Source organism: Chelon labrosus (assembly GCF_963514085.1).
Source record: "Chelon labrosus genome assembly, chromosome: 14".
Lineage (NCBI taxonomy): Eukaryota > Metazoa > Chordata > Actinopteri > Mugiliformes > Mugilidae > Chelon > Chelon labrosus.
Window position 1 is genome coordinate 23,292,386 of NC_140347.1, and position 26,601 is coordinate 23,318,986.

A 26,601-nucleotide genomic window follows, 5' to 3' on the forward strand; every position below is an offset into this window, starting at 1 on the left:
AGCCCAGCCTGTTGAATGAGAGACAGCAGTTGGTGACAGAGCTACAGCAGAGCCAAGCAGGATACAACGTAAGTTACGCCCTGTACTTATTTAAAAAGTGTATTTTTTGTATGATTGTATCAAATTTAAAGCATTTGGTCATCCAAGAAGTGTTGGCCTTTTGTGTGTTTACAAGGCATCATCAGGAAATGTAAAAAAAATTTACAGCGTGAGAACACTTTCTTGCTTCTCTCTACAGAGCACTAGGACAATGGCTCCAGTAGGGATGGTTAGCGTAGTGGATTGGGTTTCTTCCCCAGAGGTGGGCATCATCTCCCTCGTCGTCTTCCTCGTCCTCAGCATCACACTCCTCGCCCTTTGTGCCAGATGTAACAGGTGAGGGAAATGTGACGATGAAATGGGACACCCATTCTGTGTGTATCTGTATTAAGTCATGTCCGATTTCCTCGACTATACTCTGAAAGATCAGCTTAAAGTTAAATCTTACTTTAACTGCACTACTAAACGTCTGCTGTTCAACATGAATCCAAGGAATCAGGAACAGTGTCCTAATGTATTAGTAGTAAAAACCAACACTGCCACCCAAGTCTTAAACAAGTCACATCATGTTTGGGGTGACTCACGGAATGTTGGCTGTATAATACTTGTATCCCCAGAAGACTTTAATCGCTATTCATTACCTTCCAAAAGCTCCGGACAGAGACTTGTTAAACCTGACAAGTGGTTTTTGATGGAGGGCGTTGCCTGTTTGAAGAGTAGGAAGCAGACAGGTGCAGTCGAATCATTTTAAGGCTGAAGTAGCAAAATGGGTTGGGCTTGGATGATTAAGCTTCCATAGCCAAAGGCATCTTTGTGTGCGTGTGTGCACATGTACGCATATACATGTATGTGCACTTTTGTATGTGTGTGAGTATGTATGCCCATGAGGGTGCTTAATACAAATTCAGCGTGTGCACATGTTGCACACCCCTTACTGTGGTTGTCATGCCAAACATACCAGGACAGGTGACAGTGACACAGAGTTACTGTGGACTGAAACAACAGTCTTATCTACTGCCGCCTGCGTCTGTACATTCCAGGGCTTGTTTTTCTCTCAAAGGAATGAAACCAGGACAAGACCACAGTGACTGATAGGAATCATAACTCAGAAGACTAGTGCCATTGTGTATAGATTGGGTTAATACAAAGGGAAGAGGTTGTGTGAGGTTGCATCTCGGACACAGTGATAGGGCAAATCTGGGGATCCACTCAGTCTGCTGTTTGCTTTTTGGACCATAACTGCTTTTGAGTTTGTTAAACCCAAGTCCCAATTGACACTGAATTGTCTCAAGTCCTTCAGAGACATTGCAAGTCTCGTCACATACTCTTAAGAAAGTCAAAGCCAATCCAAGTCAGGTATCAGCTGAGTAAATACAACACAGCAAATCAAGAGTCTCAGAAAGTCCAAAATCAAGTCTCAGTCGAAATAAGTTATGTAAAGATGTCGAGCCTGAAATGTCTTATAGTTGACCAGGCTTTCCAGAGGTCTTCCACAGATGAATGAGATATTGGCCCTGGGCTCAGGTGAGCCAGTCAGGTCTAATCGACAGCAACTAAATTTAATTATAAATAGGAACATACTTTACATAGCATTTGATTATTGAATGGACCAGTGGAGCAGGACAAGAAAGTGCTGAGAGCAGGATGAAGGCCATTAAAGTTACAATGACGGATTTACGAAGGAGAGCATAAATGTGTATGTGTGCATAAGCTAGGATTATTCGTCATAGTTGATAAGAGTAGTAAAAGCAGGGACGGAGCCAGAGGCCAAACAGGCGACAGATGAACAGCTTTAAAGCGCTTGAGCCCTAAGTCAAGTGACATACAGTATGTGTGTAAGACTGAATGCACCTTTGTCCTCATACACACAGAGTACACATAGATATGACATGCCATAATAACTATTGATGACCCCTTGTTTGCGTTCTTGTCATCGACAGGGGCAGCACCAACGCCTATGATGTGAGCGGGACGACGGTAAGAAGAGCCTCTTTGTTTTTTGCCTTCCTCTCTCTGTTTTTTCAAGTCTTTTCCCTCCCTCTCGCTGTCCGCCCGTCAATAAAGGCCAGTGAATAATGAGATACAACAAGACCAAGCATATATCACAGTTGATTAGCAATCATTTATCATTTGATGTCATCGGATCCAAACCATGAAAATGAAAATGGATTATGCCATCACTGAAAATGTCTAGTGATATTAATCGTATTCTGAAAATAATCGTCATTATGCTCTCACTTTTGACCAAAACTTCACAAGAGTAGAATACTGAATATAATTTTTAACCTTTCTGCTCATGGTTTCTTCTTGTTAAAAGGGACTTTCTCTTGCCGTCATCACCTTAACACCCGCTCTGAGGGTTTTAGTCTCAGGGACAAATCAGGATTTTTGTATTGTTGAAATTGAAATGGAACCTTTTTTGAAACAGTTACTTCAATGGCTGAGAAAATCCACATTGCAGCATATCGGACATCCTGTAGATAAAGACAGATCTTTCAAAGACATGGGTGAAATCATTCTAATCTAATCTGAAGTGAAAAGATAAAATGTTCTTGTAAAGATAAAATCAGAAGCAGATAACAGAACTGCACTGGCCACATTAACACAGTCTCCAGAAGAGATACTTTAACTCAGATTGTTGATTTGGAGGCTGTGGCAAAAATGTTCAGATTTAGAGTACAGTTTGTATAGTATCATGAACAACTGACTGTAAGAAGAGGACAGGACCTCACATTTATCCAAGTCAAGGACAGTCCACTTTCCCTGACATGTTCCTACCCTACCTAACTCTTTTTGTCTTTCTCCAGACTGATGGAGCAGGGCAGTCCAATGGGACCACTGGTACAAAATCAGGAGGAAACACTGGTGAGTTGTCTGTAAATGGAAAATACAAATTGGATCTAACTTTGGCGTTTCCTTCACATTTTCTCATCTAAATTTCCAGATCAAAGTACCCTGGGCTACTCAGCATGGAGAGACCACAAACAAATGCCGCCAAACGCACTGGAGAGCCAGCTGCAGTCCTGAACACTAACTGCACAACCACATAGCAAATAAACCACAGAAAACAGAGGAAATTAAAAGGAGAGAAATAAGGAGGACACATCATCATCAACTTCCCATTGCACAGAACCCCAGTTTTCCAGACTTGTCATTGTCCCAAATGGACAGATGGACGGAGAAGGAGAGGAAGGGTAGGAGGGAAAGTTGGCCCTGACCTCTTCCAACTCAAGCCACCATCCACACCTTCATCACGACAGGCCTTCACTAGTCTGGATCCAGTTTTAAGGGAAGAACCTTTTAGTAGACTTTTGGATTCTGAATTTGTCTGATACAAACTTTTCATTTAAACACATCTGCTCTTCTTTTCTGTCGTTACCCACATCGTAAGTACTCTGACCATATGCACAATTGTCAGGGTTGTTTCAGCCGTGGCGCTTATTAATGTTGATTTGTAACTGTTGTAACTTGTAACTGGGGGCTCTGTCTAGGAAGCATACCACTTAACACCCCATCTGGAAATGACTAACTCCCACTGTAATGTGTAGAGAGATGACCAAATATCCACTGATCATTATTCATGAAGCTCTAAACAGCTTAAGGGCTGTACCAGTGACGTGTTTAGTTTTTATTGAACAAATTCAGTTTGTTCATTGATGTGACACTTTAGGAAATGCTTTCTTGTTGAGAACTGGAGGAGTAGATGGATTCTTACCTCAAATGGACCCATAAAGCTAGGAGTTGGTTGGCTTATTTCAATACAAGACCAAGTCTGGATGACAAAAACTAAATGAAATAAAATCTCACTAATGAACAATTCATATCTCATTTGCTTGATCCCTGATGTGGATTTACATCCATGTGACTGTTTGTCGAACTGGTCAGTGACTTCTTGGAGTTTTTGCACCAGGCTGACGCATAATCCTTTGTAAAATCGCCACCTTTTGCTTGTAGCCTTTGAATATAATTTGGAAATGTCTGAGGTGCTGGTACGTGGGTTTTTACCTTTGTGGATAGCTGGGCTAACCATCTGCCTCTGTTTCCAGACATTATGCTAAGCTAAGATAAAAGCTAAGCTAGCCACCTGTTGATTGTAATTTCCTAATTAACAAACTTTATGACATTGGTATCAACATCTAATTCTTTGGAAAAATCATAGGAGAAAGCTTTGCCAAAATGTCAAACCTTTGATTTAATGTAAAGTTTTCAACTGCATGCTGTAAAGAGATGTCAACATGTATAAACACAGATAATAGAGGAAGTGACTCTCGGATATGTACAATGTGTGTTGACTCTGTGTTCCTAAGGGTTTTTCCTAACCTTTTCTTTTCAGTGGAGGGATTGAGTTTCTGTTTTCATTTTCTCTTTATTGTTCATCTTTTTCTGTTTTAGTGGCCATCTGAACAGTCCCTGCTCTGACCACACAATGCAAATAAAGACTAGTATTACGCTTGTTGTAAACTGGTTAAATGTTGCAGCATGGGAGTGGTACCTGGGACTTCACAGAATTCAAAGTGAACCAAAGGTCAAAAAAAAAAAACCTCAGTGCTGGGTGGAGCTGTCGTTCTTGTAATGCCTGTTGTCATGCCACCCGTTGCTGTGTGAATCCCCCGCGCTTCAAATAAAACACACCCAAGAGAGACGATGCTCAGTGATAATGCTTTTCTTGTCACTCCAGGTTGAAGGCGGAGAAAGCCTAATCTCTTCCATTTAAACCGCAAGCACTATGGACCCATATAAACACAAAATCTTCTGCTTGAGCTTGGACAGTTTTGGTTATTTCACAACAGGTATTTGTGTTGGATTCTCATTGGGGTGAAGAGGGCACAGTTTAGCAGGAAGTGCTATTGTCTCTTACTTTGGTAACTTGGTGCGCGTACGTTAAAACTAATAAATTAGTTCCGGCCTTTAACTTTTATTGCTGCTTAATTATGGATGGATATTTTGTTTTACAGAAAAATAACAAATTACAATAGTACATTTCTATTTAGGAATAAAACCCGTTAACCTATCCAACAGCATTCTCTTCATTAACTGTCTGCGTTGATACCCAGATTCTTCCTGCAGGGGTTTCGGGGGTTTAGTAGTTCTTCCTCATTCCTATGGTTTCTACCGTTTGTTCCCATTCCCTTGTGTGTCCTGCTGCAGCTCCCATATTGTTTTGCGCATGTTTGTGTGTCTTTCTGGGTGTGGTGCTTGATTCTATCTTCTCCTGTCCATCCACCTGGACTACCACGTCACACTTCACACTATGGCCGACCACAGCTCAAGCTAACCACCCACATGACAGCCAAACTCTGCCACCTGTCTGCTGCCTCCTCAGCCTAAATTCTCCACATTCTCAAATAAAACCTTTTCTAACTATCTCAGATCTGTGCCTCAGTCCTGCTACTGCGTCCTCCAGCGGTAGATTATCATTCAAATTTTTAACCAGGGTACATTCTAAATCTTGCATTCCCATCTTCCTCAGTTCAATGTTGTGTTTTTAGCACTAGTTAGCAAATGTTAGCATGCAACAGACATCTGACAGTTAGTATTTTAATCTCCTAGCATGGCAGCAGACTATTGGCCTTGTTTAATATTATATGCCTTATTAGAGAATTTGGTAATGAACCTGAAATTGGGATACAACCAGTCTCCAGACACTGCAAGCACCTTAACTGACCACAACCTTTAAAGTCGTTCATTGTGTAATCGCATATTAACGTCTTGTTAAAATCTACTGTAATCTAGCTTCTATAACTGTTTACTTGATAAGTCCTGCCATGTCTCAGTCCGTCCACTCTACGCAATTGCCAGCAGCCTGTCAAGGTTTCACAGTGTCGTTAATGAAGGGAGCAAGGAGGGGAGGAATTCTGTCTGGCGTAGGAATCAGATTGGGCCTAGGATTGGGTTATACTCTCTCTGACTGTGTCGGTGCTCAGACCCTAAAATCCCTGCTGACTGGATGTCTGGTGGAGAGGGTGCAGACAGCCGACACTAATCCGGTCTCTCAAAAACACACACACACACACACACACACACATAAGGCACGGGCTCTGCAGCTCACATGCACACTGGAAACACACATGCAAGTCCTGTTTGATCTCTATGCAGGCAATTTATCATGTGATGGTGGGGGTTGATATACTGCATGCAATGGTGTCAGCAGTTTTATTGGTTCTGGGCCTGTTTTTATTTGAATAAACAGTCATTGCTGCTCGAACTAATCCCATCGCTGATATCTGTTTTTAATCTAATTAAAAATCCAGCGTCTGTTTGTAAATTGAACTGATAGCAGTCGAGGCTGGTAAATACACAGAAAACATCCATACACATTAGAGCTGAATAATGTTCCTGTGAAGACCTACAATAGTGAATGTCTGAGGGACCTAATTGCAGGCTGTGCTTTAATATTATATCAGTGTTTGCATTATACCTCTGTTGGGTTTGCACTGGTGCATATTTACACAGTGAAAGGAAATGCTGTGGCAAACTACATTAAATGCAATGCACATCATGACAAAAAAAAAAAGCAATGTTGTGTTTGTTTAAGGTCAGGATGAATTTCAGACTTCCAGAGAGACAGATATACACACAGAGAGTGGATGCTGCTCTGCTGCTGCTGCTGCTGCTCTGGTCACCCCTCACCTAGATCATCCTTTTGTGCACGGCGCGCTGCAGGCTGATATCTCTGCGCTCTGCCCAGCTGTCACCCCCGGCATTGGTCCGCCGAGCAGACACACGTAGGCACGTATCCGACAGACCAACCCCCCTTTTTTTTTTTTTCCTCCAGCAGCAGACTGAAGCCGGCGAGCGGCGTGACAGCCAGGGCAGCGACGACCCGCCGCTGCAGCTCGGACCGGGACGGATAGGACCGAGGTTTGCGCCCACGAAGTAAGTAAATAATAATATATTTTTTTTAAAAAGCCCATATATCGTAGTCTCCGCCATTACGAGAGGCGTTTGCGTTGGAGGGGAAAAACACAGCGAAAACACTGTTTTCTTTTGGTGAGCTGGGGGGAGGGAGGGGATGTTTCTCTGAGCTCAGTCTGTGTTGCCGGGTGGAGATCGGTTATGTCGTTGAGGGATGATAAACAGTGACTTGTTGGCGGTTGTTTTCCTAAAACCAGAAAAAAAAACTACAAATAGGGGTTATATTCATTTGAGACGCTAATAGCTTTATTTCATCGTGTGCATTAAAACGGAGCAGCCTTGCTGTTAATACTCTTAGTATGCATGTAAAATATGAGCTTCTTTGCGTGGATCTCTTCTGCATTTGTGTCAAAATGACGTTATTTGTCGCACTTTTGTTGTTGTTGCTCATTTGAACCACACTGTTTACAAATGCTACAGCTCCTTCCTTTATCCGTCGCTCCGTGGTGTATCTGGTGTGTTATTAGACTCTTATTAGGTGCTTTTGCGTTACTTTGTGTCAAAAAAACCCCCGTTATTTTCAGCTGGATTCCCTCCTCCAGCTCAGTCCCTCCCGGCGAAACTCGTGTCCGAACACGTTGTCAGAAAGGGGGTGTGTGCGTAAAAATCGGAACGCGGCCAATCAGCGGCGGGGCCCCGCCCACACCCTGGCACTTGTTTACTACTGAAACTCGGCGCTGATTGGCGGAAAGGTGGGCAAAGTCGGGCTTTGTGCTGCGTTGAGGTGCTCAGGAAAGAATGGGAGAGTTGTGCTTTCTCGTCGAAACGCTTGGGGGTGAGGTTTTCAAGGAGTAAACAACTTGTGCATCTACACTATGGACATTAGTAGGACTGACGAATTCCTGAACCGGACGTTTTAGGGGTGTTGACGTCTTGAAGCAGCAACATACTATATAAAACTGTAGAAATCCCACGGTTAAAGCACAGATGTGTTTAAATATTGATTTATTTATTATTGCATATTGTTGTGCTGACCCACTGCTTTACTACAATAATGAACACAAATATAGATAACAGCTAAATTAATAATACAATTATTTTTGCTAATACATTTTAGACTTGAATGCGTCTTTTAATTCATTTTGATTTTAATTAAATATTATTTTTCAGTTTTTACAAAATTTTATTCCTAAAGATATCAATCTGAGAATCTAAAACAGTAAAAAGAACATCGGAACCTGATTAATATATTATTAGAATAGCAATAATTTGATGTCAATCGGTTAATTAACAAATGACTTCTGATCTGCCATACATTTAGTTTTGTTTTTCTTTGTTTTAATAATCTGTGGGATGTGACTTTTCAGAAAACTTCTGTCATTGCGTATGGAAGCATAAAAATGCCTTGATATTAGAGAAATACAGTGAATCATGGATTGTCAACACCGCACCCACTCTGCTTCTGTCATGCTTATTCCTACGTCTACTGAATGCAGCATTGCCCCCATTTTACCTCTTTGGGCTACAGGCCACAGTGAGTGTACCCAGACGTCAGATTACGTCTGTGGAAGCCGTTATCAGTCACATGCTTCATCAGAGTAGACAACAAAACTGCGGCAAGGTTTTTGGTTCAGCCCCTATCTAAATCCACTCAAGTCTGTGTTCCCTTCAGATTCCTGCAAGAATTATCGAATCCCCCGTGGTGTCTGTTGCTCTGCACTGTCAGGCACGGAGATGCAAGATGGAATGAGTGCACGAGTGTTTGCCAACAATTATTTGTCGGCAAAGCTGTCGTCTGTTCAGATCAACATATTTGTTCGCCAGAGAATGCAAAATATTTATTTCCTGATGACATGATTCGGGGAGAGCATATTCTCTCTTGCTGGAAATAAACATTAACTTTCATCGTTTAGTGCTTTTAGGAAATATGCTGTGCAGAAGCAATTTTATGCAGTGAGGTGATATTAACTACGCAGAAGTGCAAATATTAACTGGGAGCTTTAGGAATGCTGTGTTACTGTAGGGAGATGTAAAATGCAATCAAATATCTTCGTTGGCTCAAATCTCATGTTGTCTCCGTTGGCTTGTCTGCAGGGAAGTGTGGCACTGTGCTGAGTCCCCCCACTGTGTGCAGTAGCACCATGGCAGCTATGGGACCTGAGAACAGAGCTGGAACAGGGCCAAGCGGGACGGAAGCCTGCCCGTTGGGACGGCAGGCCTGCGTCCACGCAAGTATGCACAAAAGCAACGGGCAGAACGTGCAGCAGATTCTGGTGAGTAGACGAGAAGGGCCAAACTCATACTCATGGTTTTGTCTCGTATCCAAGACTTCACTTACTGGTTCGTGCATTTTAAAACGTCCCTGTCCAAGTCACTGGCATGCAAAATGTTAGTTTTAACTTCTCTGATGACAAGAACAGCATTACGCTAAGGCCACAACCCCTGCTAAAGTACAAACCCCCTTACTGAGAAAAAAATGATTAACTGCCACTATTGGGATCATTATTTCTTTCCCCTGCGTTAGAGGTAATGTACTGCCTAGTCGGAGGCTGGCAGCCGCTTCCTTCTCGCCGTTTTCCTGGCAGATTTTGCTGTCTGCAGGCAGGACGCCACAGATGGACAGGAAATATTCTCTTAACTGCTTTATTCACGGCAACAGCAGGGCTCACTTTCAGGGTATCAAAGACTCACGTAAACAGCTTAACCCACATAAGGTCTAAACAGGGTATGTGTGTCCGTGTCAGCTTCCACTAATTTACTAAGAGGATGGCAAATGTTGACATGACAACTTATTCACACTTTAACTAGGAGCTCATTTTCTAAATCCCTCTCTTTCTCTAAAGGCGAGTTGCATCCATGCCGAAAAAGTATTCGTAGAGAGTGGCCACCACAAGACCAAAACACCAGGCTGCAGGAGCCCTGCCGCTCCACTGCAAAACATGGCACCCGCTGTGCACCTCAGCAACATGTCAGCTACTGGAGAGGCTCCATACAGGTGAGGAATACTTCAGAGTACTAGTGAAGGAGGCCGTGAGGTGTGAACTTGATCCCAGCGGATATTAAGGGTGTTTCTTTCTGTTGCCCCCAGCTTTCGCAGCCCGGAGTCAGTGGAGATGGACGAGATCATGGCAGCCATGGTTCTGACCAGTCTGTCCTGTAGCCCCGTGGTCCAGAGTCCTCCACAAACCGATCCTGGACCAGGTCTGACTCACATCAGCAGCGCACAGTTACAAATGCTGCATCGTTTATGAAGGAGAGGGATGCTTAGAAATTATGACTGCTGTTTGTTTAATTGGAGAAAAGCACTTACTAATGCTCTGTACGCCCTTCAAAAAAACTAATATTGTGTTGCTGGGGTGTTAAAAAAAAAAAAAAACCCTAATGGTCCATTACTATGTTTTTTATTTGAGAATACAGCCACAAAACCAGGAATTATAAAAGCTAATGAATTATCATTAAGTGGTTTTAACTGTGCACGTGGATTTTGGTCCAGATAAGCATCAGTGATCCGAACAACTTCATAGCATGGCAACACATTTGGTTTCATTAATGGCTTGCAACTGAAAATCACCAGTAAATGATTTTGGCTTCTGCTATCACTCAGTAGAAGGACGTAGCCTGTTTTTGCTCAGTTTTCTGCTGGTCTTCCGAATTTTAGATTCAGTCTTATGAGTTACATTAGTGAGGCAATATGTATGGACAGATTTGTAATATAGCAAAATAAATGGCTAACTGAACAGAACAGGAGTCTAAACGTAGGAGTGAGTTTTTGTAAGTCTACTGCATGAGTAAAACCAACAGTGGGACTAAAGCAAATATTTCCCCTTCCAGCCTATTACGATAAATCACAATGGAGACAGTTGTCTGCTGAGTTAGAACAGTATTATTATCTGCAGTAGACGGTTATTTCTCTGCTATTCTGACAGTTTATAACTTGGTTTTTCTCACTTTTTGCATTTGCAGTATTGAGATATTTAAATGATATGGTATGACAATAGCACACGAAGAAAATAGATCCAAAGCCACCAGACCCACTCAGTAAAGCAATATCTCATCAGAGTGAGTCTGATATCTCACCATATGGATTTCATTATGGGGTGTGTTTCTACTGATATAGTGAAAACAAATGTCACCAATTGGATTGTTCTACAACCAATCAGAGCCATCTTGTTGTAAACCAGTTCAGCTCCACGGTGCCCAGGTGACGTGTATGACCATGACTACTCTTCTGTCCCTAACCCCAAATGGTTTGATTGTCTCGGCAAGATCTTTGCAGGAGCGTAATCAGTTCCCAACAGAAAGACTCCAAACCAACTTTCCATTGCAAATAATTTAGGGGCAGAAAAGTTGATCTGGCTCCCAGGGTAAACATTTAGAGTTACTATGAAGATTAATCATACTAGACCGAATACATTCATAACCAAAAACTGCCTTTTTATTGCTTCTGAAGTTGGCACTAAAAGATTCTTGGAAGATATATAATGAAATTGCCAGATGTAGTTGCAACTGTAATCAGTTCATTCACATGAACTGTTTTACTATCTTCTATGTCTCTACAAGTTTTTTGTGCAGTGATCAATCTTGGCTTCATTCATTGCACCATTCCCGTGTATTCAAGAAAAACCTGGCTTGCCTAAAGAGCTTTAATTTCTAACCTCTACACAGCAAACTTGTTTGGGTGAAATAATAATAGATTACTTGCTATTTTAGATTGTATTTGCTAAAGTGATAATCAAAATATCAGAAAACAGGGAGTCAAGAGATGCTTACATGATCTAACCACACAACCATCACAACCTTGGCACCAGCCTAGGACACCAGCTGTTCTCTGTGGGGTGGGTGGAGAACAGTCCCAAATGCACAATAGCTATTTTCATGCTCTCTTTATCTCATGTGAATCATACTCTGTCTTCCTCCAGCTGGTTCATCCTCATCAGCCGACATGGAATGCGGCGGAGGCGAGCTCTCCGACAGCGGCAGCAGCGGCTACTGGAGCTGGGACCACGGCAACGGGAGCCCCGCCCCCTCGCCGTCCGTCACGGAGATGGACAGCAGCCCCGACGAAGGCCTCCACATGGAGCTGGAGCAGGGAGAGGAGCTTACTGCCAAAAAGCCAAAGGTACATAACCAGCACGGGCCCCCTTAAAAGATTTAAAGCCGTAGTGCAGGGATATTAAATATAAATTATTGACTGTTACGTTCAAGTCCAACCAGTTCACGTAAGGCTGATTTAGCTCATCTGTGTCTGGGAGTTTTAAATCTGGCGTCTGTAGTGACAGACATGGAGGTACAATGTTGACTCTTAATGCAACAGGAGAAGGCTACACTGGGCAGGAGTTCTATGTTCTATGAATTCACCTAAAAGTTTCTGGTTCTTGAGATAACAAAGAAATTCTGCGTTCAGAGTAAGGATTACGGTCTAAACCAGAAAGCCATCAACGGCGAGGACAAACATGGATTACCACTGGTGTAGCGTCTCCTCTTTGGAGAGCTCCACACTGTAGTTTTAACTGATGAATTTGTCGCACCATATGGTGGGAACTGCTGCCTCAGAAGCCCCTAATAATGAGCAGTGGAAGCATGTTATCAGAGACGGACACTCTGCGCTGTGTGTGTTTGCCTCTGTCCTGTACTTGACCTCGGCTGTGTTTGTTCTCCCTCACAGAGCTCCTTCAGAGGTGTTTACAAGTGTCTGTGGCCCAGTTGCAGCAAAGTGCTCACGTCTTCAGTCGGAATAAAAAGACACATCCGCGTGCTGCATCTGGGGTGAGCTGGCATCACGTTTTCATTTACATGAACATTAATCTGTTTCTTTCTTACCGGGGCTGGGTAATACTGATGTTAACATGCTTAAACAGGATTTTTTTGATGAATTAGGGATTTTAAAAATAATTGCCGTGGGGAGAGTTCATGAAGTTTCATTTAGGTTTCACTTATAAATGTTCCTTTCTACTGTAATTAATAGTTTCTTTTATCACAAAAAATAAGTTTTAAAAAAAGTATAGTATATAACAAGATGGCATACCCCTATTCAAAGATTTATATCTTCTTATTATGAATAGATTACATATTCATTGCTTTCAGCTGACAATAGCTCACACAAAGGTGACTTTTTAGAGATATTTTTCAATCAGCTCTTTCTTCTAAGCGCTTAAGCTTGCAAGGGATGGCTGAGCTTAGATGTAATGTAAAACTGGGGCGTGAATAAAGACACACACACCCCGCTCCCTTCCAGACACATTAGACTAAAGTCCCCTAGACTCAGTGTTTGGAATAACGCCGTTTAAAGTAACGGCGTTAGGTAACGCCGTCATTTTTTCAGTAACGGGGTAATCTAACTAATTACTTTTCTCGTCGTTACAACGCCGTTAACGTTACTGGACGTTAAATGCGGTGCGTTACTATACATCGATTGAATAAACTGTGTAATCCGAACGCACCCCTGGCTCACCGCTAGTGAGGAGGTGGGTTAATAACGAGGTAAGCGATTATGATTGGCTAAGGCAGAGTCATGTTTCATGGTAGCCAATCAGAGCCAGTGGTTTTACACACATGACAGCACACGCGCCACACACACACACAACAGCTCAACAGAGATTCGATGAAGCAGCAGAGACGGCGAGTCAGGAGCAATCCGATGAAAAGTTGGCATTTTCAAGGTGGAGATATAAGCACTACTTCAATAAATAAAAAAATTCATTGTGGTCAAAGGGAGGAACGTGCATGTAATGTGTACATTATGTCCAGGAGCAAAGACTTTCTCGACATCCGCTGTAAGCAACTCTAATTTAATGAAGCATCTCACAACGACACACGCATCTACAAAGCTAGTGGCCAAAAACACCGATACCTCCACCACAGACGATAGCTCGCCGTCTAAACCCTACCGAAATATAAATATTATAAAAATAAATTTAATATAAATATAATTATAAAATATATATATAAATATCAAAAGTTATGTACAAACACCTGTCTGTTCTACTCATTTCAACTGACTTGTGAAAACTGCTCAAAAAAATCCAAATTCTTTGACATATAGCAACTTTTTTTTTTAACAGTAACGCAAATAGTTACTTTCCCTGGTAATGAGTTACTTTTATTATAGAGTAATTCAGTTACTAACTCAGTTACTTTTTGGAACAAGTAGTGAGTAACTATAACTAATTACTTTTTTAAAGTAACGTTCCCAACACTGCCTAGACTAACCAGCGCTCAGATCTGTATAACTTTCATACAGTCCCTTTATTCCAGACTTGTTCTCCACAAAACCCTTCTTTTCATTCAACATAAGACACTGTTGTCAAATGTTAAATGTCTAATCACATTGTAGCAGATTTTACCGCAATAAATGAATTAAAAATGAGATTAAATATGGAGCTATTGTGTTTGCTTAATGTTCAGGATTATGAATTTGACCACACTTTTAAGTTCTGAGGTTCTGCTAACCGTATTGTAGTTTTTTTTTAGGATTGCATGTACGCTGCTATGCCACTGTAGTTTTCACTGTAGTCTGAGTGAAAACCAGTTTAGCCCTTTAGAACATTTCCAAGCTGAAAAACAACATTAAAAAAACAAGAGGGAATAAAAATTTTAGGTTGTGGAAGAGCTCTGACTTGGTTAGGAGACATGACATTTATATCAGAGTGCTGCTTTCAGTAACACTCCAAAACACACCCGTCACTCCTTTCCTCTGTGTCTGCTGCTCTGTCCCCGCCACTCTCGCAGCAGTGGATCAGATCAGTCTCAGAGAGAGGAGGACTTCTACTACACCAAGATCTCCTGTGAGACCGTTGACACCAGCTCTGCTCCAGCTCCTGCTCCTGCTCCTGCCCAGCAGGCTCTGGGCCAGGCCTCGTCCACTCATCTCAGCTGGGCCTCCTGTGGTTCTCCTCCAGGCTCTGAGCTACAGATCCCCCCGGCCCACAGGCCCAGGTCCAACTCCAGCTCCGGGCCAGGCCCGATCAGGCCCAGTCCGCTCAGCCAGTCGGCCCCCAGCAGCTTCTGGCAGATCCACTCGGAGCATCTCTATCAGGTAGGTGGAGCAGTGCTGCTCTCAGTCCAGAAGAGAGAAATAACAATATTACTCTACAGACTTTCTCCAAAAGGTCAGCAAATAAAATACCAAAATACATCAAAATGTCTCAGCATCAAGAAACTCACTACAGCACTACATTAAGAAGTATTTTTACACATTATGCTTTTAACCCAGTGATAGGCTAGGCTTTGTTTTGTCATCAGCATGAGGTTGGCTAGCAACCAGACCCCCGTAGAGTCACTAATCACAGCTTTTACATAAAAATGTACACAACGTGTGTGTGTATGATTTAGAGTTGGGAGGTGGGTTTTATTACCTTTCAACACAGCCAGGCTAAGCTAAGCTAACAAGCTAAGCTAACGGTTGCATTAACCACATCTTTTCCTTAATTGATAGAATTTGAGAAATCTGTTAATGCTATTTGTTTGTTTTTGTTAATCATTACGTGTGTTGTATACACAAAATTACAAAATATTAGCCTGGAGGCCCGCCCACAATTTTTTTTGTGGTGGAAAGTTGGCCTGGAGTCTCTCCATTGGGAACTGATGATGCTCTGCCGGGCCAATCAAATCATCCAGGCTGGCTTCATGTGGTGATGGACAGAAGTGAAACATCATCTGAGGTCTGAATTTGACAGCGACAAAATGTCTCTGATTGGTTGTAGGACTATCTAATTGCGTCCAGTGGTCTTTTTTTCTCTGTATCGGCTGGAACACGCCTCACCAGTAGCACTGTGTTTCACATGCCTGATCAGATGATTCATTAATGTGCTGTGGGTGGCTGTGCCCAACCAGCTGTAAAACCTGGAATGACGTTCACCCGCCTATAATACTTTCCCAATTTGGTTATTTTTTTATATTTTGTTATTATCTAAATACTGTTTGCAGGCTGTTCATGACTGAGTGGATTATTTTTTTCTGAAAAGACCAGGGAATTCAGTTCGTCATAGGAGGTTTTTGCACAAAATTCCTGTTTTAGTATTTTTCATTACAATAATTGCTTTTGCGCTTCCCAGAATTCGAGTTCTCCCGAAAAATCCAGTGTTTTGGGGAATGAAATAGTTTGAAGGCAATGAAAGGAGACAGCGTGGCCCTTGTTAGCGTAAATTATTAAATGTCAGGCGTAGATTTTAGTGTGTGAGTGCGGGAATTCACCTTCCAGGCACCAATGTTTCTCATTGCCAAGAGCCCAAATTCGATCATATTTTCCACAAAATCAGGCGGCACATGAAAACAGAACTGAAACTATCCAGAGTTCTGTTTTCGTTGAACTAGCTCTCTTGGGGCGTCAACTCCGATTTCTGCTCAGGAGTCTCATGTTACATGGTTGCGGTGTTGTTTCAGAGGTCCTCCTCACCCGGCTCCCCCATGCAGATGCCCCCCCAACGAGCCAATGAGCTACAACTTTGTTTATGCATCACAAAGCAGCACATTTCACTGGTGACCTGCATCTACCCCGTACCGCCGGGCCTGTAAATGGATGCTTTGTGACAGTGAGAGAGTGAGCTGTCGGCTTGCTCGCTCTCCCGAGGAGACTAGACTTTCACCAGGCTGCAAAAGGCAGAAAAACATGAATTCTTCCAGTGTTGTTTCCCAGCGGTTAGGGCGTGTTGTACACACACCCATGCCCCTTTTGGACTCATTCAACTCACAAACTTTCCAAAAAATATCTTAAGTAAACTTGAAAATAGCCGTGCCATTTTTATTTTTGCATTTTTGATGTGAAGAGCGCGTCAGGAGTGTTTGTTCAGTTTTGTACCCCATGTGACTTGGATGTCCTCAGATATTGGAGTGAGCGGGTTGAACAGTGGGTCAGTGCCGCTGGTGGTGCAGTGTCTGTGTGTTTGTGTGTCATGGCTGCTGGCGGCGTGATTTGTTAAACTAACACGGGCATCATTACTTCTGGTCTCAGTGCTACTGCTGTCATCATATTACTCCTTCTGTCTACGCTGTGGGGTGAGATGTTAGGAAAGCAGTAACAAATGCTTCGTTTGGAGACATAATAGGGTTTTGGAGGAAAGGAATATCATTAAATATGTGGGATTTTTTTTAGTCGTAGATTGATTTTGTAATAATTTTGCAGGTTATCTTATGAGAAGAGGACAAAATCATGTCTAGGAACATAATTCGGTCTATTGCTGTGTCTTGTAGGAAGGCTCTTGTGAAATCCTGAGCCAATGGCTTTTACAATTTGGCTGATAGCTGATATCAATGCCAATGTGTTTTTGATTGTTTGCTGATTTAGTTGTAATTTATTTCCTCTTTTATATAAAAATAACCCAAGCTCTTCTCATCGTCTCATCATACCCTGTTTTACAATAGTTATGTTATCACCATTAAGGGACCATTAAGTTCCCTTGTAAAAATGCCATAATAATAGCATATATTACAAAAAATGTCTTCTTTTTTTGAAAAATCTTTTAATCAACTTCAGTCCTAATCATAAATACCAAATGTCTTCTTTTGTTTATTAAAGAAGCTCAACTTGGTTCATGCAGATATTTTTTTTTTTTTTTTTTTTGCGCCCTTTAGCTTGCTGTACTATTCGATCAGGACATTTTTAGTGCGTTCATATCCAAATTAGAAACTATTTCAGTGAAACTTAAAGTAAATGTAATTAAATGTAAATGTTAAATGGATTAGAAAAGCACTAAAATATATAAAATAAAGTAAGCAATCAGTACAAGCAGAAATACCACAAATAATCAACAGGACATTTAGCTCATTGAATGTCATCTATTTTGCCAACAGCAAGTGAAATGTTTGAGCTCTTTTGAGTAATTTTCTTGTTTATATGGTGGTATGGAGCGTTTTAGCGTCTTTCTGTTCATTGAAAGATACTGAAAAACCCTAAAACGCTTCCTTACTGTTTCAAATAAGCTTAGCCTGTTGCTAAAGAGACAATTCTTTCTGGAGTTTTTTGAGGTTAGAACTCGTCTAAATGGAGAGTGACGGCCTATACTGACTATCTGTGTCAGTGTTTTCTACAGCTTGTCTCTGCTTTCCTCAAGTCTCCAAACAAACCTGATAATCTAGTTTTACCTTTCACATGAAAGAGGCTGTTAGCCAGTTCAAAGTCCCGCAAATTATGAAGTAATGCATCCTCTCTCTTGCTTCCTCCAGGCCTGTAGCCCTGTCCAAGTTTCTGTGGCCTCCAGAAGCCCGGCGAGCCAGGGTTGGACCACCTCAACTTCCGCCTCCGGCCACAGTAACACACCGGTGGGTCTACTCTCTCGGCTTTATATGCGTGGCTGCACATCCAGTAATGGCTAGATTAGGGCTGAGTTACAGTAGAAAAGAAGGGGTTTGTGCAACGTGCTGTACGAACAGTGTTGAATATCAAATGAAAAGCAATGAAATGCTGCCTGTCATAGAGAAGGATAGAAATGTGATACTGTGTCTCTGAAGCTTTATGGCGTACGCTGGCCTCTAAACATTGTGCAGTCTTAATCTCAGTCGCTTAGATCCAATGACCACACTACCTGTCTCTTACACTGGAGAATGTTGGTTATGAGCTGTGCTTGTCTCCTCAGATGGTGAAACCTCGCTGCCGGTCTGTCAGTGTCGGGGAACAGTGGCTCCAGCAGAACCGGCTGCAGCCAATGAGCGCGTCACCCTCTCGCACTCACTGCTCCTTCAGGTGAGGCACTCCTGCTTACTTTCTATTAAAGCCACCCGCCTAGACCAGACCATGCACCCCCACCCCATAACAATGACACTCCTTGATGGCAGCAGTCATCCCCAGCAGGATACAGCCTGACACAGACACACACACAAAAACAGTTTAGAAACAACTAAAAAAACATGAAGAACAGCACAAGGTGTTGACCTGGCCTCCAAATTCACTAGATCCCAAACTGATCAAGTATCTGTGGGATGATCCACAGAGGCCCCTCCCCTCAACCCATAGGACCCAAAGGCCCCCACTAACAACATTCTGTTGCCAGACACCATAGGACACCCTCAGAAGGCCCATGTCCATTCTCTAAAGAGGCACAACTGTTTTGCAGGCACAAGGGAGACCTATACGATATTAAAAAGGTGGTCATAATGTTACGCCTGATCAGTCTAGATGTGTTTTTGCAGTAAATGTTATCTGTATGAGTGATCCAGGGGCTAAGCTGCCCTTCCCGGGAAATATTCAGATCTTAATCTCATCAAATAAAGCTTTACTGATTTCCCAGTATCTCTGCTGTCTTTTTATTACCCACTTTGCAGGTGCCTTAAAATTCACATTACCGTGGCTTGCCCAGGAAAGATCAAATTGATTCAGTCATCTCTTCGTCTGATATCGGTTTTCCTTCGGCCTCATCCTTATAAAAGGTGATCACGTCAGGCTCGTCTCACCTCACTCCTCACATCCTCGCCGTGTGTGTGTGTCCTTTTGCAGGAAGGGTCGCGGGGAGGCCAAGAAGTGCCGCAAGGTGTACGGGGTGGAGCGAAAGGATCAGTGGTGCACCGCCTGCCGCTGGAAAAAGGCCTGCCAGCGGTTCCCCGACTAGAAACAGCTGCTCAACGATGGAGAGAGAGAGAGAGAGAGAGAGCGAGAGAGAGAGAGAGCGAGAGAGAGAGAGAGCGAGAGCGAGAGAGAGAGAGAGAGAGAGAGACGCAAGACGTGGACTGACGGATGAGTGGTAACAGAGACTTTTATCAACAAGAGAATATAAATCAAGGCTCCGGAGCCATCGAGAAAAAGTTCTTTTACATGTTTTTTTTTGTTTTTGTTTTTTTTTTACTTTCAACCTGTTCTGTTTGTTTCTTTCCTCGAGGAATGCAAACTGACTTTTCTGTATCTTTGTATCTTGATCCTGAAAACTGAAGTCTGCGATGGTGCTAGCTGTTGACTGACTTTTACCATGTGATGTGCTAAGCCTCCAGTACTCTCCTACTTTATCCAAAGGTCATATTACTGCCCCTGTAGCTCCGCTGTATTAGACCGCTACTTGGCTGTTTTCTTTATTCCAATCTTCTCTTCCAGTGGTTACACAGTGGTTATGATGTACATTATATTGTGTGCTTTGAGTTATGTACAAGTATTTTATACCTGTTTTTTTATCGTCTCGTCGCGCCCATTTTTTGGGCAGGCAGTTTTTTTTTTTTGTTTTCGATGTTTTTTTAATATTCATGTTCTTCTGCACTTTTATGGAATATAAACTCACACGAATAAGCTACATTTGGTTTGACTCAACCAAGTTCCTTCCTTTAGATGGAGTTCCTTCCTGCCCATGTGTTGGCACACAACCAGTGTTAATGGTTTTTTCCGTGAAGCTGTGGAGTCATGGCGGCGGGGCTGGCGTAAGGGGAATGAGTTTGTAATAGCAATAAAAAAGAAAGAGGAAATATATTGTCAAACACATTAAAAATCACTGAGAATTTGAAACGTTTTTTTTTTTTTTTTTTTGGTTTTGTTTTTCTTCTGCATGACAGTCCACCAGAGAAATAGCAAACTATTTTATTGTAGTTTTCTCTACACACATTTTGAATGAAGAACAATGGTGTAAATGTTAAAAATGTGGCCTGAAAGAAACGCACACCACTGTATCCACGGAGAAACACACAACGCATGCATGTGCACACCGACACACACTGCCATCACCCACATGCTCGTGAACTGTTACATCTTTTAATCAAACACCGTTAAGACGCAAAACAACAGATGCGTGAGGACAAAATAAATTGACATACTTCTTTTTTTCACCCAAGCAGAAACATCTTTTACTGTATAACGATAACGACCGCATGCTCACTTCACCGCATCCCTCTGCTCTTAAATAGTACATTAAGACGGTGGATTCTAGGACTGATGCCATTAGGCCTCCCTCCCGCGATACGCTGCAGTACACACCCAATGACCCTGGCAGTTTTCAGCTTCTTGCACTTTAGTGCAGTTGGACTAAACTGCCATGAACAGCTCTGGAAAAAAGCCCCAGGCAGGGTAAAGTTGGAGAACAGACTGGGAATTCGTTTCTTTTCACTCCTGAGTTCTGCCATAGCAACACCTTAAATTATAGCTCCCTCATTTTCACAAATGAAGAGTAGTTAGGGACTTTGGGAAAACTGTTGCAGGGGAACGGAGGTGAGAATTGGGTCATCGTGTCTTACTATTAAAAAAGATTTAATGCTTATTTGACATTTGGAAACTGAGAGCAATGCATAAATATTATAAAGTCTATCAGCAGCCGAAGAGCTCATTCAGTTACATGAACGAACTTTTAGTTTATAGTAATTAGTATTGTTATTCATTTATAATTCCAAGTCTGATGTGTGCATTTGTGATAATTGCAAATTTTATTCTATTTATATTTTATAGAAACATGAAAAATAGTTCTACTCCTGTGTCCCTGGGTTATTTGTGTCTTGGCAGCTCTCAGCCTTCATGGCTCTGCAACTCCTTACTGTGTTGTAATTTTTGATTAGACTAAACTAAATTACCACCGCTCAATTGGAAACAGATTGCACGATAAATACTCTCTGACTTCTGTATTTATACAGAGAGTTGACACATTTTTTTTATTAATAAAGAAAATAATGTGTTTCTTCTCCTGGTAATTGTTAGTGAATTGAATTGTACTTGGTTCATTATTTCACAAGTTCAGGAGTATTTTGAGATGAAAGAAAGGGGTAATGGGTGACTTTAACCTGCCCTTCCCACATCAGTCATTTTCATACACTTCCTTAGATGGTTGGAAAGTGTTTTTGTGTCAATTTTATTTGTATTGTCTAATATCACAAAGCACAAATTTGCCTCACAGGGCTTTACAGTCAAAATACACAGCATACAACACCTTTTATTCTTCAACACTTGATACGGAATTATGAGCTGTCACACGGAAACTACTAATACTGTGAGAACACTAGAAAAAAACCTATTGGTTTTTTTATTGTTATATAAATTTTTATTTTTACGAATGTGTCTGATTTGTTATTTTACTGTGTGTTAATTTGCGGGGAAAATGTCAGAAAATAAAATATTACATGGGGCATGTATAAAACTGATCCCAAGGCAGTATCCAAGAGGAACATGTGTGTTCCTCAAACACTAGAGGACAGTGTTGTTCCACTGAGAGCAGCCGATGGGAGGGTGCCAACCTGCTCTTTGTTTCCTAAAGACAAACTCATTATTGGTGAGGTTTGCACTAAAAACTTCCACTTAATGGCCAAAACCGGAATACAATAGAAAGGACTAAGACATTTTTTTCAGTAATAATGATGCAATGGGAGCAGGGCTTTTTTTTATTTTTTTTTAAGGAATGATGCAGAGTTTGGTTGAGTTTAAAAAGTTCGGAAAACTAATTTTACCTCCATTGTGTTGAATTAATTAAGTTTCCTAAGCAGAAAATTGGATTGTTACACCAGTAATTAACAGTTTGTGCATCAGCAATCCCGCTGTCTGACCATATTTGCATCTGATTGAACCATCTTGAAAACGCAGTGCTGGTTTACTTCCAATTTGATTCCGCGGCTCGTTTCTGCTCTGACATGTGGGAAGCTTAGCAGTTATAGTGCAGTTGAAGGCAAATAGTTAGCTCCATGCGATTTGCTCAGTTCCAAATCCACAAATGCCATTTTAAAAAGCCTATGTTGTAGGTACACATACATGTCCATTCCATTCCAACCTACAGAGTGCAAAAAACTGCTGAAGCTATGACATAAGTCCCATCCACACATGCATGAAAGTGCATTCAACATGATTTTAAATGTCACACCCTAAGGTCTAAAAAACCTTGCAGTAAACCAGATTTCCAATCTCATTTGGCCCCTTTATTATACCAACACACAAAAATATATTCAATTGCACTTCTCTAATTCTTTTATTTCACAAAATGGCATGTAAATATGCTTAATAAGAAGGACATCACGGTCAAAACATTCTTTGTTACTTAGAGACACAAAGAGATGTGCAGCGAGTTGGCAGAGTCCATTCTTCAGATGACAATGGAGACATCACAGTTCAAACTGGAGTGAGCAGCTGGGAAAAAAAAAATGATTGGTAGGTTGAGGTAACTGGGGCAGGATTCTGTGAAAGCAACTGAAACACACATTACAGTTTGTTTTGCCTCCAAACCCGAGTCACGGGGACGTTGTTGAACCTGCCGCTGCGGCTGCTCCTCATGCCCAGGTACTGCCTGAGCAGCTGGTTCACCCGTTTCTGACTGTTCCATTTGCGGGCAGATTTCCGGACGCCTATGAAGCCGCCGTAGCGCTTCTGCAGGGGCCTCATGGGTGAGCCAATCAGCTTCCTGTATCCGTGGCGCCCCCTCTGAAAGCCACCAAAGCGTTTGGATAAGGTGATACCCTGTGAGCTGTCATCCTCTTCCCCTTCCAGCTGGCTGTCACTCTCCACATTCCTGTCTTCCCTCAGCTTCCTCTCTTCATCCACCACACTGAGATCCAGACCCTGCAGACCCTCCCCCTCCTCAGAGGACTCCAGCATTGATGAGTCATACTGGACACTGCGCTGCTCAAAGGGTGTCTCAGCCTGATCCTCCCCCTGGAAACGCTCTGCAGCCGCATTCTGCAGCAGTTCACTGTCTGAGTTCAGGTCAAGAGAGGTCAGGTCCAGCTCCTCTCCTGTTCTCTTGAACAGAGCGCCTCCCTCAGGAAGTGTGGGGTGGTGTGACAGCTTTACAGCACGTTTACACACTTCCCATGTGAGTGAAGAGGAGACGTGGCCCTCACACTCCAGCAAACACACCTGCAGAGGGAACAGAAAGGGGGTTAAGATAATGCGCAGAAAAAGTAGCTGTAGCATTTTCCAGCAGTGACAGAGGTAAACAGATTAAACCGGCAACCAGGTCTAAGAACTAAAGAGTGAGGGAGTTACCTTAGTATCTTATTATGGCAACACACAAAAAAAGACACTGGCAAATGATTATAAGAATTTAATCCAAGACTGAAGGAAATACATGACAGCCATGGTGGCAATAGCAACAACAAGCACTCATTTGGGCTTGAAATGACTCTCCTTGAATACATCCCTTTTCATTCCTTAGAGAGAGGCATGAATCATGAGCAGAACCACTAAAAGAGCCTTTCAAAGAGAGCTGAAAACAGGCTCTCATGTTTGAGGTAGCCTATTCATCGACTGAAAGTGTGTCAGGCTAAGATATCCCCACCGATATCTCACTGGCTGTTTATTCAAGTTCTAAATTAGCACAGTGGCTAGCAAACCATAGCAGCCCGGAAGTATACTATGTGATCAGTTAATTGTACATTAATTGCACATACTGACTTCTAGATTTTCTTAGGTTTCATCTAGTATACACTGCTGTTACAGTTGGTAGCCTCAATATTAACCTTACATTGTTGTTGTCTTGGTTAAGGTATAGCTGCGTGTATGTTTGATGACCAAATATATATTCTCAGAACTCAGAATGTAACAACAAATTGAACCTAAAGCCCAAGTTTGAAAAACAATGACTTATAGTTGATATGGCTAACATGTTAGCAACATATAACATGTTAGCACAAAAAGTTAGAGTCCAGTAGACACAGAGCAAAATTAGTTTTCGGAAGGAATGGTGTCAAATAATATTCTCTCTCCTTTTACCTCCATTTTGGTTTTAGCCCATAAAAAACAAAAAACAAACAAAAAAAAAAAACAAGCCAGGCCTAGCTTGATCGAATTAGCCTCTAGCTTCACAAGCAAGCTGCTTACTATAGCCTATGTGGTGTTTGGTGCTGGGTATGTATAATGCACTACAGATTTAGAGAGCTTTTTTTATTTTTTTCCCAGAAGTCAGATTTTTACGAACAGGAGAGCAGTGAGAGTGAACCCAAGAGTTGAGTTGTGGGCTGCACACCAAAACTATGGGCTACAGCGCTAAACAGCTCCATGCAGTGGAGGGGAACTGCGGAGTAATTACAGCCTATGCTGGTTTGTCACTATAAGCAACATCTTTAACATTTCACAGACTCACTGAAGCTGTCTCTCATATAGAAATATCTGCCAGAGCAGCTTTAATTATACTTCGATCCATTATGTGTGATATTCTGTCAATCAGTGAAAATAGGAAAAAAGAAAGCGAGATGCCAAAGATCTACCTCACAAAGCACAATGATTGTGTTTAGAAAAGATCTTTACTTAGAAGTAAATACCCATAAATATTCCACATGCCATAAATTTATGGCACGCAATAACACTTCTTCACTACATGCCGAGCAACCAGACCCCGGCTGAGAAAGCAGTCTTTTAACCTGGGTGGCTCATGTGTCGTGGAAGTTAATGGGCCTTGTTCCTGCTGTGTTCAGCGTATATGGAAAGTTATGTGCCCGTATGAGATGTCCATCATTTGACAATTGTGACATCTGCCACTGCAAAATGACTGACAGCACAAAATTGGAAGAAATTGCAAACCAGTTTGAAGGACAGCAGGTAAATTATGTCCATTGCTGATAACTATTTATTTCCAATCGGCCCTTCAACTCCTGATAATGATGTTTTTTTGCTCTTAAAATGATACATATGGCGTTTCAGAATTGAACTTTTATACAGAATGAACTTTGCCAGTGCTGAATCACTGACTAATTTTAATGACTTTCCTGTCCTATTATCATCACACTTGACAGGCTGACGTCATGCCTGAACGTCTTGAAGGACCCCAACTCTGCCAGTATGGAAGTAAGGGCACTAGAAGAACATTTGAAGTGCATTTTTTGGTACAAATAAAGCTCTTTCTTTATCAATGACAGTGATATTTTTCATTGTCTGAAACAATAAGTTTTACCTGATAATAATTTTTCACCAGCTCTCTCAAGTCCAGACTGAATTTATCGTCTTTAGCCTTAAATGTAGGAAATCGCTGCACATTATTACTTCTGACAGAGTAAACATATTTGAAAATAGGCTACGGCTGGCACGCCACAGAGATTTATGCATCCACAGAGCTCCTCTCTCTCCCTTTTTTAAACTCCAGAGCCCTCTGAGTCAAATTTCAGTTCAGAGGTAAGAAGCAAATCCCATTTACCCCTCAAATCTCTCTCAAACGAGATAAATTGCATTGTTATCAGAAAACCTGCTCACATCAAAGGAACGGGAGGAGAGGGAGTTCCGCTTTGAATCTATCAACGGAAATTAATTATCCATCGTAAATGAAATGAGCGCACCAGGGGATTCTCAACGACAGATCAATGGAGCAATCTAAAGGAGTTTATGAGTGAGAAGGGATGCGTGTGTGTGCATGCACGTAGTCCAGTATTTATATACTTGTGAGGATAAAGGCTAGAACGTGTTGTTTATGTTTCACAGGATAGAGGTCAGTGTAAATACAGATAGGTCCTCACATTTAGGGGTATATCAAGGTGGACAACAAATCAAGGGAGGCCACCTTGATATTCCTTGATTCCAAATGATGTTACAGATCAGGTTAAAAAATATAAATATAAAAAATATTGATAGAAATCAAAAGTGTTGAAGTGAAAAGCTGTATCTCCTAGAAATGAATGATAACCATTTGCATATGGAGATGCGCTTGTTCATGTGAAAAGTATCAGAAATTGGCAAACAGGAGGCTCGAGACAGAAGTTCAAAACCTGGCTCCCTGAGCAATCACTGGGTGCAGCGAGGGGCAAGATACAAAATATGATCAGACGCAGTCCTTCAGTTCTCATCAGTGACGGGAAATCTGAAGCTATTCACCACTTGAAGTTCTGATAAGGCACATTTCTTTT

General features: G+C 41.9%; 3 protein-coding genes across 5 annotated transcripts in view; 2 read left to right on the forward strand and 1 right to left on the reverse strand.

Moving 5' to 3' along the window:
* LOC311499044 (uncharacterized protein) lies at nt 1-4,684 on the forward strand. Its single transcript, XM_084559876.1, has 5 exons — nt 1-68; nt 239-375; nt 1,980-2,016; nt 2,847-2,904; nt 2,984-4,684. The coding sequence occupies exons 2-5, from the start codon at nt 251-253 to the stop codon at nt 3,064-3,066; spliced, it is 303 nt and encodes a 100-aa protein (XP_084416002.1). The 5' UTR covers nt 1-68; nt 239-250; the 3' UTR covers nt 3,067-4,684.
* Nucleotides 4,685-6,821: 2,137 nt separating this feature from the next.
* On the forward strand, nt 6,822-20,304 carry znf395b (zinc finger protein 395b). 3 transcript variants are annotated; one of them, XM_084560692.1, is made up of 10 exons: nt 6,822-6,915; nt 8,989-9,167; nt 9,738-9,889; nt 9,983-10,095; nt 11,814-12,013; nt 12,560-12,660; nt 14,623-14,929; nt 18,055-18,150; nt 18,465-18,571; nt 19,322-20,304. In XM_084560692.1, the coding sequence occupies exons 2-10, from the start codon at nt 9,036-9,038 to the stop codon at nt 19,431-19,433; spliced, it is 1,320 nt and encodes a 439-aa protein (XP_084416818.1). In that variant the 5' UTR covers nt 6,822-6,915; nt 8,989-9,035; the 3' UTR covers nt 19,434-20,304. The 3 variants fall into 3 exon arrangements, with proteins under 3 accessions (XP_084416818.1, XP_084416820.1, XP_084416819.1); XM_084560694.1 differs by having other exon boundaries at nt 14,626-14,929; XM_084560693.1 differs by lacking the exon at nt 19,322-20,304 and adding an exon at nt 19,150-19,265.
* A 2,549-nt stretch (nt 20,305-22,853) lies between these two features.
* The window catches only part of pnocb (prepronociceptin b), a gene marked incomplete at its 5' end in the record, with an annotated part of 6,067 nt that continues 2,319 nt past the window's right edge, over nt 22,854-26,601 (reverse strand). The window contains one exon of the mRNA XM_084561040.1: nt 22,854-23,626. Coding sequence (XP_084417166.1) covers nt 22,973-23,626 — 654 coding nt within the window. The 3' untranslated portion in view covers nt 22,854-22,972. The remainder of the gene's footprint in view (nt 23,627-26,601) is intronic.